This window comes from Neovison vison, chromosome 2, assembly GCF_020171115.1.
Source record: "Neovison vison isolate M4711 chromosome 2, ASM_NN_V1, whole genome shotgun sequence".
In the NCBI taxonomy this organism is placed as follows: Eukaryota; Metazoa; Chordata; class Mammalia; order Carnivora; family Mustelidae; genus Neogale; species Neogale vison.
Window position 1 is genome coordinate 51,495,023 of NC_058092.1, and position 18,976 is coordinate 51,513,998.

General features: G+C 35.3%; 1 protein-coding gene across 6 annotated transcripts in view; it reads right to left on the reverse strand.

Moving 5' to 3' along the window:
• DOCK7 (dedicator of cytokinesis 7) overlaps nt 1-18,976 on the reverse strand; it is a 229,639-nt gene that overhangs the window by 138,524 nt on the left and 72,139 nt on the right. For all 6 annotated transcript variants that reach the window (XM_044238362.1, XM_044238361.1, XM_044238357.1 and 3 more), the window contains exons 13-14: nt 16,390-16,483; nt 15,553-15,715 (exon numbers count right to left, since the gene is read on the reverse strand). In XM_044238362.1, the coding sequence (XP_044094297.1) occupies nt 15,553-15,715; nt 16,390-16,483 (257 nt within the window). The remainder of the gene's footprint in view (nt 1-15,552; nt 15,716-16,389; nt 16,484-18,976) is intronic.

Consider the following 18,976-nt stretch of genomic DNA (forward strand, 5'->3'; position numbering starts at 1 on the left):
ATGAAGTCAAATGAAGCAAGATAAAATACTGTATTAAAAGAGGTTAACTGTTGGGGCACCTGGGTGGCTCAGTCCTGAAGGCGTTGGCCTTCAGCTTGGGTCATGATCCCAGGGTTCTGGGATCAAGCCCTGCATCGGGCTCCCTGCTCAGGGGGAAGCCTGCTTCTTCCTCTCTCACTCCCCCTGCTTGTGTTCCCTCTCTTGCTGCCTCTCTCTGTCAAATAATAAGTAACATCTTAAAAAAAAAAATTTAAAAATAAAAAATTACATGAAATAAAATAGGTTAACTGTCTTAAACAAATGCAGTAGATCATGATAACTAGGTTACTGACCTTAATATCAGGCATCACTGTATCTTAACATATTTGTTAACTTAATTTATATACTGTATACATTTTATGTATTTTAAACCTTAACAACGTGAAAAACATTTTAAAGGGATCTTGTCAGAATATCATGAGAATGAATGTATCTGTGGCCTCAAGTTTAATAATTTATACCCCCCTGGACACGGCATGAATCTAATACTTATGTGTAGGTCGTCAAATAGAAGCAAAAATCATAACAAGTTATTGAATGTTTAAATAGCCTGAAAGATACATTCCCAAATTCAATAAAGATTCAGTACTTTAAAATATAGAAATTTAAATTCTTGTAGTTTTTTAGTGACATATAATGATTCCATCATTTCCAATGTAAAAAATTTGAATTCTAATCCTCAAGGATCACTTTTGATCATGATATCACTTGTCAGTACTTTTTTTTCCAATTTATTTATTTTCAGAAAAACAGTATTCATTATTTTTCCGCCACACCCAGTGCTCCATGCAAGCCATGCCCTCTATAATACCCACCACCTGGTACCCCAACTCCCACCCCCCCGCCACTTCAAACCCCTCAGATTGTTTTTCAGAGTCCATAGTCTCTCATGGTTCACCTCCCCTTCCAATTTACCCAAAAGCACATACCCTCCCCAATGTCCATAACCCTAATCCCCTTCTCCCAACCCCCCTCCCCCCAGCAACCCACAGTTTGTTTCGTGAGATTAAGAGTCACTTATGGTTTGTCTCCCTCCCTATCCCATCTTGTTTCATGGATTCTTCTCCTATCCCCTTAAGCCCCCATGTTGCATCACCACTTCCTCATATCAGGGAGATCATATGATAGTTGTCTTTCTCCGCTTGACTTATTTCGCTAAGCATGATACGCTCTAGTTCCATCCATGTTGTCACAAATGGCAAGATTTCATTTCTTTTGATGGCTGCATAGTATTCCATTGTGTATATATACCACATCTTCTTTATCCATTCATCTGTTGATGGACATCTAGGTTCTTTCCATAGTTTGGCTATTGTGGACACTGCTGCTATAAACATTCAGGTGCACGTGCCTCTTTGGATCACTACGTTTGTATCTTTAGGGTAAATACCCAGTAGTGCAATTGCTGGGTCATAGGGCAGTTCTATTTTCAACATTTTGAGGAACCTCCATGCTGTTTTCCAGAGTGGTTGCACCAGCTTGCATTCCCACCAACAGTGTAGGAGGGTTCCCCTTTCTCCGCATCCTCGCCAGCATCTGTCATTTCCTGACTTGTTGATTTTAGCCATTCTGACTGGTGTGAGGTGATATCTCATTGTGGTTTTGATTTGTATTTCCCTGATGCCGAGTGATATGGAGCACTTTTTCATGTGTCTGTTGGCTTGTCAGTATTTTTTAAATAAGGTTTTAAAAGAAACTACCAAACAGAAATAAAATTTTGAATTAAATCTAGTTTTAAGGAATATAGTACCCCAAGTTATATACTGACTTACCTTAGTCAAAAAATATTCAGCATTATGTATTTTAAATTACTCAGTATATCGTGTTTTTGGTTTTGTTTTAAAGATTTTATTTATTTGACAGAGACAGACACAGTGAGAGAGGGAACACAAGCAGCGAGAGGGGGAGAAGCAGGCTTCCCGCTGAGCAGAGAGCCTGACGGGGGGCTAGACCCCAGGACCCTGAGATCATGACCTGAGCTGAAGGCAGATGCTTAATGACTGAGCCATCCAGGCACCCGAGTATGTCATGTTTTTTACATGACATGTAAATATGTATGATCTATGTGGATCCTATATAAATATTTTGTTCTAATAAACTACAAAGGAATAAGCTTTAGCATTTAAAACCATAGCCAAACTGTCAAAATTGACTTTTTAGAGCCAGAATACCATAATGACTTTTTTCCCAAAAACAGTGGAAGCTTTCAAATACAAAATAATGCATTCTTTAATATGCCAATTACTTCTTCTGTTTGTTCTCCAATTTTTTAGACTTCTTCCACAACATCTTTCGTTTTGTTCCTTTTAGGAGTACTAAGTGAGTTTTTTCTGTATAAAATATGCTCAGATTGAGAGATAAATCTGCTAGAGAAGGATTTTTTTTTATGATTCACAAATTGTGTCCTTCTGTCCTCACTCCTTTGCCAAGTATTTTAATTACACCATTAACTCACAATTGTCTAATCTAATGGCCTTTCCTCAGTCCACATTCACTTGGATCTCTCTGCTAACTTACTCATGAACAATACTCTTTCTTCAAACATGACCCTCATTTTGCTTCCACATATGACTATACTAAGGATTATCCCTAACCTGAATCCAGTTTTTATACCCCAGTTCCCTCCTAGTATGTGATATATTTGGACCAATGCAGTCTTCAAAAATCTCTTCCACTCTTATCCTCAGAAATTCTATCTACTCTCAAGGACTCATCTATGTTCCATGAGTCAAGTTCCCAAATTTATGTACTATTTCCAGATTTCTCTTCAGTTCCCCCTTCTTACATTGCTTATTACCACTCCTCCTTTTGATATCCTACAGTCTTCTCAAACTCAATCTATCAAATAAATTAATCAAATCCCTACCACCTCTGCTGAGCCTGCCCCCCCTTTCTACACCATCACACTCCCCCTTACCTCTGTATATTCATTAATGGCACCACCACGCTTCCAGTCATCCAAGCTTAAAATCTGGAAGACATCTCATCCTTTTTACTTAACTTTGTGAATCACACTGCTCCTGTATCATAGGCCATTAAACTGAATATAATCTTCTTTTGAAAAGACTGTTAATATAGTATGACTTCTTCCCTACCAAGGCCTGCTTTTAACCTGAATTTTAAACTATCTGAACAGTCTCCTGCCTTGTCTCCTAAGTTTATGTCTATCTTCCTTCAATTTTCCTAAAACAAATTTATAATGGCTACATACTACTTTGACCTGTGTCGTTCAAACGTGTCTATTAAAAGAGTATAGCAGCTTGAGGATACTGAAAATGTATCTTTACAATTCTAGAAATACAGGATAAAATGGCTTTACCTAAGCCCGTACTTCTTTTAGGATCTTATTAGGATTCTACCATAAATCTTACAATTTATCTTTAAATTGCATGTGAATTGTGTTTTCTACTCTATAAATCTTACATAAAAATAATTATTTCTTCCCCATATCTTCTAAAAAGTGATATTCCTGGAAGATGTGTTATATTTATCCTGTGGATCTGCATAACCCTACACAGCAAGAATGTGTACCCCAATGTGGAGGGCAGAAGCCTACATAACAACATCCACATCTCTTACAGATATTCAAGAGTTTGTATAATCTGATCCCAAATTCCTTGTACCATTTTTTGCCCAACACAAACCCTTAGCCCTTAACAAAATTATCTACTTTTAAACATCCCCTTATACTCTCCTAATGTTCTTCCATTTGTCTAGAATGCCTCTATACACCTTCCTACTTGGCTACGTCCTATTTATACTTGAAAATGATCTCACTTCCTCTAGGAATATCCTTGTAAATGGGGCTCCCCCTTCTGATACCATGCAGCAGTACTGCCCATACCCCTCAATGGGCACTTAGCAAATGAAGGAAAGACAGAAAAATACATACGGCAAATCATAACAGAAAATTTTAAAAACTGTAATAAAAACTCCAAGAGCATCAAAAAGATAAGTCTATCTACTTGATTTGAGTAAATTACTGCCAAATTTCTATACCAAGAGTTCAATCTGAAACTATGAATTTTACTGAGAGCAAGTATACATATTTCTCATTTTGGGGTTACCTATTTTTGTATAATCTGTTCATTCTCTGTCATTCTATAATCCGTATGTTCTCATGCTTATATCTTTTCTTCCTAACAGCATAACTTATGGAGATCAATTATCTCGTTCATTAATCAAAAATATGTGCACTAACCAGTATTTACTGAGTTCCTACTATCTGCCTCCTTTATAAAAGCTATTCCAAATATGTACTTTTACATATTTTCACCTTCTGTTACAAGATAATCAAATTCCCTTGTGACTTTTCCCATCACTAACAACCACAGTGCTGCATTTCTGTATGTACTACTAAGTGATGTTCCAACATAGTAGTTTTAAAAATTAAAAACAAAATGACCAAAAGGTTGGTCCTCTTATCAAAGTCCAGAGTGTTCTCATGGCAAATCAACTAGGACAAAATTACTCAACTGGTGTGAAATGTTGAGTTCAAGGTCATGAAAGTAGGACTAACAATCTCCCATAGTGTGCTTTTATAAAATCAAGTTTCAACGACATTTTAGAAAATATAAAATCAAGGATGCCATCTCAAACAGAAAAACTGTTTTTCTAAATTTATTTGTTTAACCCGGGAACGATCATACATCTAACAAGATGATTAAGTTTATCTAAAAGAGCGATGAGCTACAACCTTAAAGAGGTAAGGCTGTAACTATTTAATCTTCAAATGAGCAACTAAGCCTCCATCTCCACATCCCATATATGGGAACAATGATAATCTTGCCAAACTTACTTCATAGGGTTGTTGTAATCTTCAAGTAAGACAGGGTATTTGAATGGCTTTATGAAGTATAAAATTCTGAACAAATGTATACACTTGTAAATATTAGATCTTGGTTATCACTCTACATTGCTTTAAATAAGTAACATGCACAAATTTTTCCTAACTGAAAATACTCTAATTCTCAGGATAGTTGAACAAAACTGCTCTCTCATATTCTGCTACCATTCCTGGAACTTGACTCCTTCCATCAGGGTCTGAGATAATACTCCTCACACTGAAATACAAGCCCCTAACTAAAAACTCATGGGTGGCTACGTTAAAATGTCAGGAAACAGAGTTCTCAACTCAAAAGCTTTTGTAATTAAGATAAAACTAGGATCAATTAAGACAGAATAAAAGCCCCAGTAATATATCTAGGGCAAAACCTGAACAGCAGAGTATGCAGCAACAGCTTGAGACATCCAAGAAAACTAAAAACAAATACAAAAACTTACACTCTTTAAAGCAGGGGACCATAAACTTGAATGGGAAGAAAAATACTCCTTAATTTTTACTGAAATTTGTACTTCCTTAAATTCTGAATGTAGGAAACTAACCATACCAGTATTAGCAATACAGGAGAATTTGCCATTAATAGAAATCAGACACATTTTTGTATCACAACTATTACAGATATCTCAGAATATTTTTCACATGCTTATTACTGCTTAGAAAATATGGTAGCTTTTAGACCCGTGGCTGGATATTTTTTAATTCATTAATAAAGAAACATGCATCAGAACCTTACTATCTTGATAATTATAATTCAACATAACATAGGATAACATTGTTATCCTATGTATTTTATTTTATGTATTTAAAAACATTATTCCAGGGGCAACTGGGTGGCTCAGTAGGTTAAGCCTCTGCCTTCAGCTCAGGTCATGATCTCAGGGTCCTGGGATCGAGTCCCACATCGGGATCTCTGCTCGGCAAGGAGCCTGCTTCCTCCTCTCTCTCTCTCTCTCTCTCTCTCTCTCTTTGCTTGCCTCTCTGCCTACTTGTGATCTCTCTCTCTGTCAAATAAATAAAATCTTAAAAAAAAATTATTCCAAAAAAGATAATCACAGGATTCAAAAAAACTGCAAGGGTACCATGACAAAAAAACTTTAAGAACCCAACTCCTGGGTGGCTCAGTGGGTTGGGCCGCTGCCTTCGGCTCGGGTCATGATCTCGGAGTCCTGGGATCGAGTCCCGCATCGGGCTCTCTGCTCAGCAGGGAGCCTGCTTCCCTCACTCTCTCTCTGCCTGCCTCTCCATCTACTTGTGATTTCTCTCTGTCAAATAAATAAATAAAATCTTTAAAAAAAAAAAAAAAAAAAAAAAAAGAACCCAACTCCAAAGCAAGATCTACCATAATATGACCTAGTTCAAGAATCATGAATTACATGGGTCATATATAAACAGTATACATTTACTTTTGACTGGCCAATCTGTTTCCAGAAACAGAAGTTTAGGGAAAAAATTCAATCAGTATATGTAATAAGCTTATTAAACCACTCAACAGAAAAACATACTAAAGGATTGACAGGTGAAATGATATAATGACTAGGCTTTGTTTTAAAATATTACAGGAAAAAAGGGAACTGGTAATATATAAAACAAGAGAGGAGTGTCTGGCTGGCTCAGTCAGTGGAACAGGCAGCTCTTGATTTCATGGTTGTGAGTTCAAGACCCATGCTGGGTATAGAAATTATGTAATAAAAAAAGTTTAACTAATTAGAATTTAAATAAAAATTTGGGAAAAAAAGAATGACAATGGAGGTTAATTATACTGTTCTATTTACATTGCATATGTTTGTAATTTCCTATTATAAAAAAGTTTAAGACTATATTCAGATTAGCAAACCTAGAAGTTCACTAAGGATTAATAAGAGATGCACGGGGCATAGTTCCAACTGCTAACCAAGGTCCAGATCAAAATGAATGGCATCTTTTCTTTTGTTTCTTATTTTATTTGTTTCTTATTTATTATTATTATTATTATTTATTTATTTATTTACTTGAGAGAGAGAGAGAGAGACGGAGGCAGAACAAGCTGGGGTGGGGAGGGTAGAAGACAGAGGGAGAGGAAGAAGCAGACTCCGCACTGAGCAGGGAGCCCAATGTGGGGCTGGATCCCAGGACCCCAGGATCATGACCTGAGCTGAAGGCAGATGCTTAACCCACTGAGCCACCCAGACGCCCCTTCATTTTGTTTCTTACACTGTTACCAGGTCTGAACCACTGCATTCATTCTTATATTCTTAGTAACACAATATTTGCTAGATACCCTCTTTCTAAAAATTGGAAGAAAAAGATGAAAGTTCACTAGGTGATTATAACTAAGGCAACTTTGGAAAAGAGGCCAACTCTCACAGTCTCACTAAGAATAACATGACATGTGATGTAGCTCTTAAAAACTGAACACACAGCATTTGCTCAATTAGATTATACCTTGATCTTTATAACTCAAATGCAACAGTGGAAGTCAAGTATAAATTTGGAACATGAGCAACATTACACAAATTTAGTACCTAACTTGTGGATGATTTCAGATACTCAATAAAAAAAACTTTCCCCACTGATATTACTTGGTTTAGGATTTTATTTATTTGAGAGACAGAGCATGGGAGAGGCGCCCTAGCCAGTTATCTTTATGTAACAACTACACTAGTATTTTTTCTATGGTACTGTGATAGCTAAGTATTTCCTTGATAAAGCAAGCATTTCATGTCAATAATCTTCATTGGTTTGGCCCAATAAGAAATGCATGACATTAGCTGCAAACTTCCATGTATCTGTGCGTCTTCATTTACCCCTATATAGGTGTGAAAAGACCAGGTCTCTCCCAGATTAACACTCTACAAAAATAAGTGAACAATCAATGTGTGTAGGGGGGATTTATTTAAATACAAAATCTCTAATTTTAGGGATAGCTTAATAAGGGATTTTTCTAAATATCTTTGAGAAATCACAACAATTTTCTTAAAACCTTTTTTTATATTTTTAAAAAACTGGGGCACCTGGATGGTTTAGTAGGTTAAGAGTCTGCCTTAACTCAAGTCATGATCTCAGGGTCCTGCGATGGAGCCCTGTGTTGGGCTTCCCTGCTCAGTGGGGAGCCTGCTTCTCCCTCTGCCTGGCTGCTACTCCTCCTACTTGTGTATACTCTCTCTGTTAAATAAATAAAATCTTTTTAAAAATAATAAATAAGGGCGGCTGGGTGGCTCAGTGGGTTAAGCCTCTGCTTTCAACTCAGGTCATGATCTCAGGGTCCTGGGATCGAGTCCTGCATCGGGCTCTCCGCTTGGCAGGGAGCCTGCCTCCCTCTCTCTCTCTGCCTGCCTCTCTGCCTACCTGTGATCTCTCTGTGTCAAATAAATAAATAAAATCTTTAAAAATAAATAAATAAATAAATAAATAAAAATATTAAAAAATTACAAATTAAACATATGTATTTTTTATATGCATACCCTTTAAAACAGCTTTTTCTACATTGTCTAATAATAACCATAAATACTGGAGGCCAAAGTATTAAGTGATAGGAAATCGGTGATTTTGAGACTATAGTTCTTTTTAACCTGTTTTCTCACCTCAGCCGAATGTTTGTTTCAGTCACATCCATTCATTCTCCCTCTATACAGACAGTATTTTTTAAAATCTTTTTTTACTCCATAAGACTCTCTAAAATACACTCAAGTTTTAAACTAAAAATAGCTATGATGTGCAAATATTTTCTTAAAACTCACATTAAAAATGCTTAAAAATAGTTTTTTCAGTTACAAATGTGAGCCCTCTGGTATGTTAGCTAATCATACTGGTTCGACGCAGGCTGCTACACACAGTTAGTTAGACAATGATGGTACTGAAACTACAAGGAGTCCTAGCGTCAACTTTATCTTTTTTTCTTAAACATTATTTACTGGGACAATGTACACATATAGATTTGTATAATGAACACTAGTGTATATAACCTGAAATAATGGCTTACCACAAAACATTCCTTAAAAGGTTAAAAAGAATTCAAACTGAGCAAGAAAAATACTACTGTGATCCAGCAACAATTCAGTCAGCAAGTATATACGGAAACTTATGCAAAATATTTTATGATATCTGTATGTTAGCTGATTTCTAGCTTTCATACATCTTCCTTTTGTGATTCTAGAATTATTTTTATGTGAGATTTTCTAGATATGGTAAAGGGGCCTGTTTGGTTTTTTATTCCCCACAAACTATAAATTCCTAAAAGACTAGCTATCCATGAGACTAAAACATTTTTAACAGTATTAAGTAGAATAAGCAACCTATATGACTTAACGTTCAGGTCACATGGCACTGAAGCTTCAAGTAATAATACAAAGCAAGCTACTACTAACTATTGATAACTTTGATAACCTCCCCTTTAAAAATAATTTTATCTAATTATACCCCCAAAACTCAGAAACCCTATGCTTTCAAACTATTCTCTCCCAAGTTATGTAAGGCTTGGATGAATGTAATCTAATAAAGCTTCTACTGAGCATTTAATATGTGTCAGGCACTTTGCAAAAAGCTTTAATGTAGGGGCACCTGGGTGGCTCAGTGGGTTAAAGCCTCTGGCTTCAGCTCAGGTCATGATTCCAGGGTTCTGGGATTGAGCCCCGCATCAGGCTCTCTGCTCTGCGGGGAGCCTACTTCCTCCCTCTCTCTTTGCCTGCCTCTCTGTCTACTTGTGATCTCTCTCAAATAAATAAATAAAATCTTAAAAAAAAAAAGCTTTATATGTATTATCTATTTAATCCTCACAAATTTCTAAGATACAGGAATTTTTATTATCCCTATGTAAAAAGAAGGAAAATCAGTTGATCTCCAGTTTTAGATGATTCTAAAATTAAATGTGGTTGCAAAATCTGGTTCCATTTCCCAATTTTTCAGAAAATATGCATGGAGTCATACCATTTCACATAATATAGAAACTATTCTTTCTTTTCATAACTCAGATTTTTTTTTCAAAAGCATACAATCAACTTTATAATCATTCTTTTTTAAAATGAAAGAAACTCTTTTGGCCAACAAGTATCAACAGAAAAAATACCGATGGAATATAGAAACCATAATCTACTTCTATAGTCTCATGTACTTCTCTTTACATCTTTAAAGACACCCTTACAGTAGAAAATTATTAATCTCTTTCTTAAACAATGTGCCTTCTTACTTCAACAGTTTTCACCTATTACTAACAGAGCACTCTGATCCTTTCTGTACCTTAAGAAACTTAGCAATCCTAAGAAACTTGACATCCTACTTTATAATTTATCAATGTTTGTTAATGAGTTAAACATTTTACATGAGGTCCTTAAAGGCAGTAAATAAGATAAAAACAGATTACATAAAATTCTAGCCTGAAACCAACTTATTTTGATAAAAAACATTAGAACCTAAAGCAGTGTTTGTTTTCAATAAACGTTTAATAGGAATAAACCTGATCTTACTGATGAGTTTAGCTGGTTCTGCTATTCTCTGGGAATAACGGCTCAGTCATGAGAGAACAGTTCTTCTTTACATATTTAATGAATCATTTTTTGCCTATAATGTTATTTTCACTAATAATGCTTGGGGTAAGTATCGACTCTTTAATTAACACAGTACTTAGATACAGTCCAAGCTAAAGGTACTGAGATACATTAATAGATTTCTCCAGATCATTCTCAAGCTAATTAGCTATGAATTCATTCTTACACCTGAAAAGTTTACTGCTAAAATAGAAAATAATTATGATTTTCAGACAATCAATTATCCTTACTGATGCTAAACACTTCGAATGGTAAAACATTCAATCATAAAAACCAAAATCAAACACAAATAAACAAGTTACCATAAACAGCTAATATGTTTATTCACTTTCTGTAAGCTCATACCCAGCAAAAACATACTAACTTATAATTTATAAAATTCATTTAAATCTTTTGGTGTGTTAACTCTTCCTTCTTCCCCACAGAAAAAACTGGATTAAAATTGGATACATACTTGAGAGAAAACAATAGGCTACCTCATTCAGTAAGGTATCCTCTCACTTTAGATAAGCTCTCTACCCAACTCCCATTCAACTCCTGAAACATGTCTAGATCTTCTATTTCGGCCCCTCATATACTTAGCTCAGTTATAAGGCATTAAAAAAGTTATTAGACAAGGATACATAATGAGGTATATTTTGAGGCAAATAATAAGGTAAATAAAGGTGTTCTGCCTGCTTTAATAAAAATGTAGCATTCAATTATCTAGCAATATAAGAAACTTCAATTTTATTCATATTGTCAATAACTATAAACACTGTATGTACTATCATCCCAAAGGATGAAGAACACAGAAATAAAATAAGACCTGGGTTCAAGTCCAGATAAGTTTCTTATCTCTTATTTATTTATAATAAATAAAAAATAGTAATTCTTCCAGAATTACATAATTTATAAGAGTTTTCTGAGACTGAATAAATTAATTTAAATGAAAACAATTTAAATTAAATGCTATAGAGCACTAAATTAATGTTATCATATCAGCATATCACAGGCAAGTTCAGGACACCAGGGATTAAAAAAAAAATACAAAACAAAACAAACAAAAAAACAACTCAAAAAAGCCTTTAAAGCAAATGATACCAACAAAGGATTAGCAATGAGAAGTACATTGGGCCACCTGAGGTGCCTGGATGGCTCAGTCCATTAAGGTTAAGCATCTGCCTTCAGGTCAGGTCATAATCTCAGGGTCCAGGGATTGAGCCTCCCTCCCCACCACCTCCCCGCATTGGGCTCCCTGCTCAGTCTGCTTCTCCCTCTCTGCCCCTCTGCCTCCCCGCTCATGCTCACACCCTCTTTCTCTCTAATAAATAAAATCTTCTAAAAAAAAAAAGTATTAGACCACTCAAAAATATCAGTTAAAGCCAGAAGACAGTTGTGTCATGTTTTCAAAATCCTGACAGAAAATAATTTACAACTTAGAATATTGTATCCAGCAAAATCAGTAATTCTGGAGTAAAGGTAAAATAAACACATTTTTAGATGCAAAAGTCTCAGAAAATTTACTCCCATACACCCTATGTCAAGAAGATACTGAAGGTTGTCCGTAAAATGAGTAAAACAAAAAAGAAAACTATACAGGAAGTAGGGACTTCATGGCAAAAGAAACTCAAAGAGAACTTCCAGGATCACGGTAAACAGGCTCCAAGATGACAACTGTACAGTAGGCCTGGCAAGCCTCGGAAACTCCCTCGGCCACACTGACAATCTAGTTTCAAGGGGAACTGAGAAAGCCACGAGTCAGGAAATGATTATCTGCTGTATTTTATTGTACTGCAAGAGGCTTTAGAGAATTTTAAAAGCTTTAGAGAATTAACACATAGAAAAGTAGGGAAACTAAATAATGTTAACTATTTCAGGAAAATAAAAAGCTATAGAAATCAAAAACAGCAGGAATAAAATCATAGTAATCTACAGGGCTCCACTGCAAAAACAGTTACATAAGAATCACCAACATGTAAAAAAAAAATCAACACTGATTTAATGAAAAACTGGAATTATAACTACGTATGGAAGAGATGACAAGTATATGTATTTTTTTCTGGATTTATGCAAGGACATGTATTTTTAGGAAGGAAGATATAAGAGTGAAATCTTTGTCTTCTATAACAGTAAATAGATGTCTAAAATTAAACAAGAATCAAGAAATAGTAGCGTGAATATGTTATTCAGGAAACCAAAAGAAGGAGCAAAAGAGGTACCAGTGATTGACAATGAAAATTAGACATCAAGGTAGGGAAAGGCTGGTAGGAGTAAGAGGAAGAACTTCCATTTTTAATTTTAAGCCTACAGTACTTACATGAACTTTAAGTATATTCGTACAATTCTTTTTAAAAATAGAAGTATGTAAATAACAAAAATAAGTAGGAAAATGAAAGAAAAGACCACTTGAAGTCCCCTGTTTCTATTTTCTTTATCTCTGAAACAATCCCAGCGGAGGTAAGACAGATAAACACAAGTTAGGGTTGCTCTGGATGAGATTCCTGTACTAGATAAGATGTATAGCTGATAACCTCAAAATGGTTTCATACAAATTTTGGATTATATAATCACTTCTTTATTCCATGTGCTTGTAAGTACTTAAATATATAATTTATAGAAGAATAATTTCATAATATCTTATTTCTTTCAAAAGCAATATATATTTTCCTTAGCCTAACTTCTAGAACTTTACTTATACTAACTGCCAATTACATGCAGTGCTTTGTACTCTGTACCCTCACAAGAGGAGGCAGGTATAATTATGACCTCACATTTTATTAATAAGAAAACTGAGTGGGCAATATATGAAGTAACTTATCCTAAATCACCAAACAGTGCAGAGTGGAGTCAGAAATCACACTCCTAATTCTATGACTCTAAATCCCACTCTCATACCATTGATATTTCTGAACTCAATGAAGAAATGTTTGTTGTGTGCAGCATCCTCTTCTAGATGCTGGAAATAGAGTGATAACGGAAACAAACATGTCCCTGCCCTTTACAGTCATTACATTCTAATAAAAAAGACCCAAAAAACCCCATGATATAACTACATAATGTGATGCTAGACAATGATGAACTATATAATGTGATACTAAGTAATGATGATGAAGAACTGGAGAGAAGTGGATCTTTTTAATGAGGGTAATGAGAGGAAGCCTCACGAGGCAATGACCTTTAAGCAGACATATGGCTGAATGATGAACCAAACCACATGAAGATCTAGGGGAAAACATGTCAGGCAAAGAGAAGAACAAATGGAAAAGCCTTAGGGAGAATGAAATTCTGTTTGTTCAAGGATGAGTAAAAAGGCCACTGAGGCTAAAGTGAAATGAGCGGAGTAGGATATGAAGTTAGATACAGGCAGGGGCCAGAGCATATAGAGTCTTATAGACTGTTATTTTAAAAAAGCATTTATTTTCTGCTTATGATGGAAGTCACCAGAGGTTTTAGATGGAGGAATGAATGATCTGATTGAGAACATTTAAATAATCTCTCTAGTGATAATGCTGAGAATTGATTTTGGAGGGGTTAAAGGAAGATAGCCAAATCAGAAAGGTACAGAAAAATGTGAGATCAGAAGCTGTCCCATAGGCTAACATCTAGCCCCATGCAGCAACTGAGCATTTGAAATGTGGCTCATCTGACAATGAGATGGGCTTTAAAAGTAAAACACACACCTGATTTTGAAGACGTTTTATAGTAAAGAAAAAGAGTAAAATATCTCAACAGTTTTCCACATTAAGTACACGTTGAAATGATAATATTTTAGATGTATTAGGTTAAATAATTTAAAATTAATTTCACTTGTTTCTTTTTATTTTTTTAATGCGGGAACTATCAAATTTTAAATCCCAAATGTAGTTCCCATTATCTTTCTATTTGACAGTGCTAATCTGGATAGTGACTTGCCGAGAGTTTTATAAGTGGAGAAAGGGGGGTGCCTGGGTGGCTCAGTAATTAAGTGTCTGCCTTCAGCTCAGGTCATGATCCCAGAGTCCTGGGATCAAGCCCTGCACTGGGCTCCCTGTTCAGCAAGAAGCCTGCTTCTCCCTCTCCCTCTCCCCCTGCTCATGTTCCCTTTCTCATGGTGTCTCTGTGAAATAAATAAAATCTTGGGAAAAAAAAAAAAAGTCGAGAAGGTAAGCAGTGCCTGGGGTGCCTAACCTCAGCTGGTTAAGCATCTGATTTCAGCTCAGGTCATGATCTCAGGGGCCTGGGATTGAGCTCTGCCTAGTTGAGCACTGCATCGAGCCCTGCATGGAGCCCCATGTGGGGCTCTGTGCTCAGTGAGGAGTCTGCTTCTTGTCCTCTCCCTTTGCCTCTACCCCACTGGCATGCACATGCAAGCAGCGCACATGATCTCTCTCAAATATATAAACAAAATCTTTGGACAAAGTAAGAACTATGGGATTTGGGATACATTTTGAAAGCATAGCCTATAAAACTTGTGTGAGGAGTAAATGTGGAGTAGGAAAAGGAGAGAAATCACTTTGATTCCAAAATTTTGGCCTCAGAAACCGGGTAACTTGGTGGTGAAATGTGCTGGGCTGGAGTCTTACGTCTGAGCTGCCCCGCTGGCTATCCCAATGTCAAGTCACGGGCTAGGCATTCACAAACAAAGGGGCTTCATTCATAAGGAGTATAAATAAATGAACCCTTAGAATTATGGAGTGGTCAGCCTAGAAAGCCTATACAACAGCCTCGCGTCAAGTATTCAGAGTAGTGGATCAGTAAATACTGTTGATTAGTTGTTGGGCCACAGTGCAGCCACATAATTTTGAACGCTAAACTCTGCTAATAACATCTGAGGAAATACAGTAAGTGGGAGTTCAAATGTTTTAATCTCACAGCCCACAGTTCCAGGGTTAGCTCCACCACGGGGAAGTATACTTGACCTCACCATCCCTTTACTCACTTTTAAAATGAAGGTAATACCTACCTCAAGCCATGAGAATTAAGTAAAAGAATGTATGTAAGGTAATAAACATTAGACCTGGCACACGGTGTAAGTTTAATACATGACGACTCTTAATAAAACCACAGACTAAGAAATGGATTACATAACAAAGCTACAAAGGATTTTTGGAGAGTTTCATGCTGGTTCTACTTTAACGATAGACTATAAAATATCTAATTTCAGAAATCTCCAAAATTAAAATGTATTACCTGTAAGTAGTGTTTGGAACATAGACATCCCTGGCAGGAAACTCCAAAATTTCTCTGGTAGGTCTAACCCTACTGTCTGGGTAAAGCTTCACTTGAAGCAGCTCTGGAGTTAGGCAATAATGGGGATTTTCAGGTGCAGGAGAAATGTCTATCTTCAGCTGAGCTGCATATAAAAACATATTGTAAGAACAATGTAAATGTAAGAAAAACTTCATGTAAAAATGTTCCTGGGAGGATTTAGACCCTATTTTTGCAAGAAGTCTAGAAATTACAATCATCTCAGACCTCTAAATTATTTCATTTTACCAAGTCTCAAACTTACAAATTACTGATACAGAAATAAGTACATGTAAAATAATAAATGCCTATAGAATGAATGAATGAGAAAAAAGAAGCAAAAGAAAAAAAACAGAAAGAGGGATCTAGCATAGACTCAGCCAACATTCTGAAAGTTAAGTGATTTAATTTAAACTTTTTTACTCTGGAAAAACAAACAAAACAGTTTTACTCTGGAATGGTTTGTTCTGATTATAATATGAATTTGTTTCTGAATATTTACATTCTACATACATTCTCTTTCCCCTAAAAAGTAATTTTAAGCCATGATATTATTCATCATTCTCATTGCAGTACTCAAATTATCAAAAGTACTGAATCTTGCATATAAACTATTAAGACCAAAAGAAGAGAATAATGAGATAAAGAAGACTGACAGGCATTGGGCTAAGAAAAACATATGGGTCAGAGAAGTAAAAAAAGAAGTACATAATTACCAACAATATGACATATTAGTGATGATAAGGGTTGTAATAATGTCTAATCAAAAATTTAAAATACCTGTAATAGGTCTTAATCGCCGTAAAACAGAAGATGGCCTTCTCATATCAGCAAGAAATTTGTACAAATCTTCATCACTTAGGCGGTCTCCTTCCTGAGGAAAAAGTATTCAATAAAACAAACATAGTAGATTGAAAATAAATATATATTGCCTATTAATATTCCTACCCTCCTCTGTCAGGTTAGCCAGAAAGAAAAGTAAGATTAAATTAATATAATTATGATTAAAAACAATTACCCTGCTAATTTGTTTTCTTCTTTTTATGCTTTCAAATTTTATTGAGTTATGATACTATTTTCTATATTTTAATTTTAGATATTTACTAATAGCCCATTATTTATGTTAGAAGGTATTATAGAACACTCTAAAATGCAGAAAATCAATACAAATTAGAGGTAGAGGAAAAGGAAAAAAAAATAATAGACATAAAAGAAACATACATATGACAGTCTTTAAAATTTTTTATATTTGAGTTTTTGTCTTTTCAATTTTATATCACCAAATTTCTCAAATGCAGAATATACAGCATTATCTAAATTTGAAAAAGAAAAGAATAAGAAGCAATAAAAACTACACTTTTTTTCTGATTTCAAGTACTTTTTAAAAAATTTTTTCATTTGAGTATAGTTAACACTAATGTTACGTGAGTTTCAGATGTACCACACAGTGATTCAAGGCATTTATATGCTATGCTACACTCACAAGTGTAGCTATCATTTACTACTACATAACACCATTAAAATATCATTGATCGCACTCGTTACATTGTGCCTTTTAGTCCCATGACTCCATTCACTCTGTAACTGGAAGCCTGTATCTCCCACTCCCCTTCACCCATTTTGCCCATCCCCCAACCTTTCACTCCTCTGGCAACCATCAGTTTGCTCTCTGTATTTACATGTCTGATTCTGCTTTTGTTTGTTTATACGTTTAAGAAACTACTCTAAAGGAAAAGAATAATTATCCTGCTACTAAGACCAGAAAGAAAACTGTGACACAATCTCAATCAATGGGAAAAAAGACAAGAAACAAACAAAAAAACCAAAGCACACCTAATTAATACAAAATTTTCAATTCAATATTTTTTCTTACAAAAGAATTTTGCTCTTTTATTCAAGAATCAATCTCTGGGGGCATCTGGGTGGCTCAGTGGGTTAAAGCCTCTGCGTTTGGCTCAGGTCATGATATCAGGGTCCTGGGATCGAGCCCCACATCGGGCTCTCTGCTCAGCGGGGAGCCTGCTTCCCCCTCTCTCTCTGCCTACCTCTCTGCCTACTTGTCTACTCTGTCAAATAAATAAATAAAATCTTTTTAAAAAAAAAAAGAGTCAATCTTTGGATTTTATTAATACAAACCTCCTGCACTTGATATCTTACTGTTTTTAAGCACTGTTCATATATTTCTTATTTTGTATGTTAATGAACATATTTAACATTACTACTGTGAGCTCATCTTGAGCCATATCCCATTCGTTCACTATTACATTCTAAACGGAGTAAAGAATTGATCTCTTTTATCCCACTACTTAGAAATGTGATTTTTAACTTCCAAGTGATCCAAGATTTTTGTTAATACTTTGATAAACAGTTTTGAGTTTTATCAGGTCATGATTAGAGAATTTCATTTTATGAAGATTTTTTCTTGTGGTCTAATTATTGTAAATGTTCCATCAGCTGCTAAAACAATATACACTCTCCTTCTGTCAGATCTTTAAATGGTCTTAACTGACAGTACATTCAGATTATCTCTACTTAATTATTTCTGTCTACTTAACCTGTTAAATTGATTCTATTATTGGCCTCCACTCTCTACTCCCTGTATGCCTTTTGTTGGGTGAGACATAATTCCCACCCCCCGGCTTGGCCCTGTGACTTGTCTTGGCGAATAAGCAAATGTGATGCAGAGACCTGATAAACATTTGCACAACTGAGTTTGGCCCTTCTGTTGAACTCCTGCCACTTGGATGAGAACATGACCAAGCCAGCCTGCTAGAGGATGAGAATAGAAGAGAGACATGGAAGACACCTGAGTCATGTTAGTCTTCCCAAGAGAAGTCAGTGTAGATCAAATAATCGAAGTCAGTCTCTGAATGTGAATGAGCCTAGCTGACACCCCCCACTTCCACACTGTGTATTCACCACTGTATATGCCAACTTATATACCTGTCAACAAATAAATTTCTTAAAACTAATGGGTGGGTTTAATTTTGTTTTTATATCTCCAAGTACTTTTAATAAATTTGACTTGACAATTTCAAATCTGTACATAAGCACTGCTGATTATTACATCGCAATCATGGTTAGTAATCTCTCATCAACTTAAAAAAAGAACTACCTTCTGTATCTCATTTAGGAGAAACTTGTACCTTGAATTCTACTATATTAAAGTTATAATCTCTGCTTTTTACTTAGTTTGCATTTGGCTGGTGCATAGTACCCTAGCTATTTAAAAATACTTTTAAAAATTATACATGCTAATAATTTTTTAAAAATACACTATACAAAGTATAAATGCTTTTCATTAAAATAAACAAATAAATGTTTTCTATTATTGATGTTTCCAGTCATCATTCATTCGAAGTTTTCA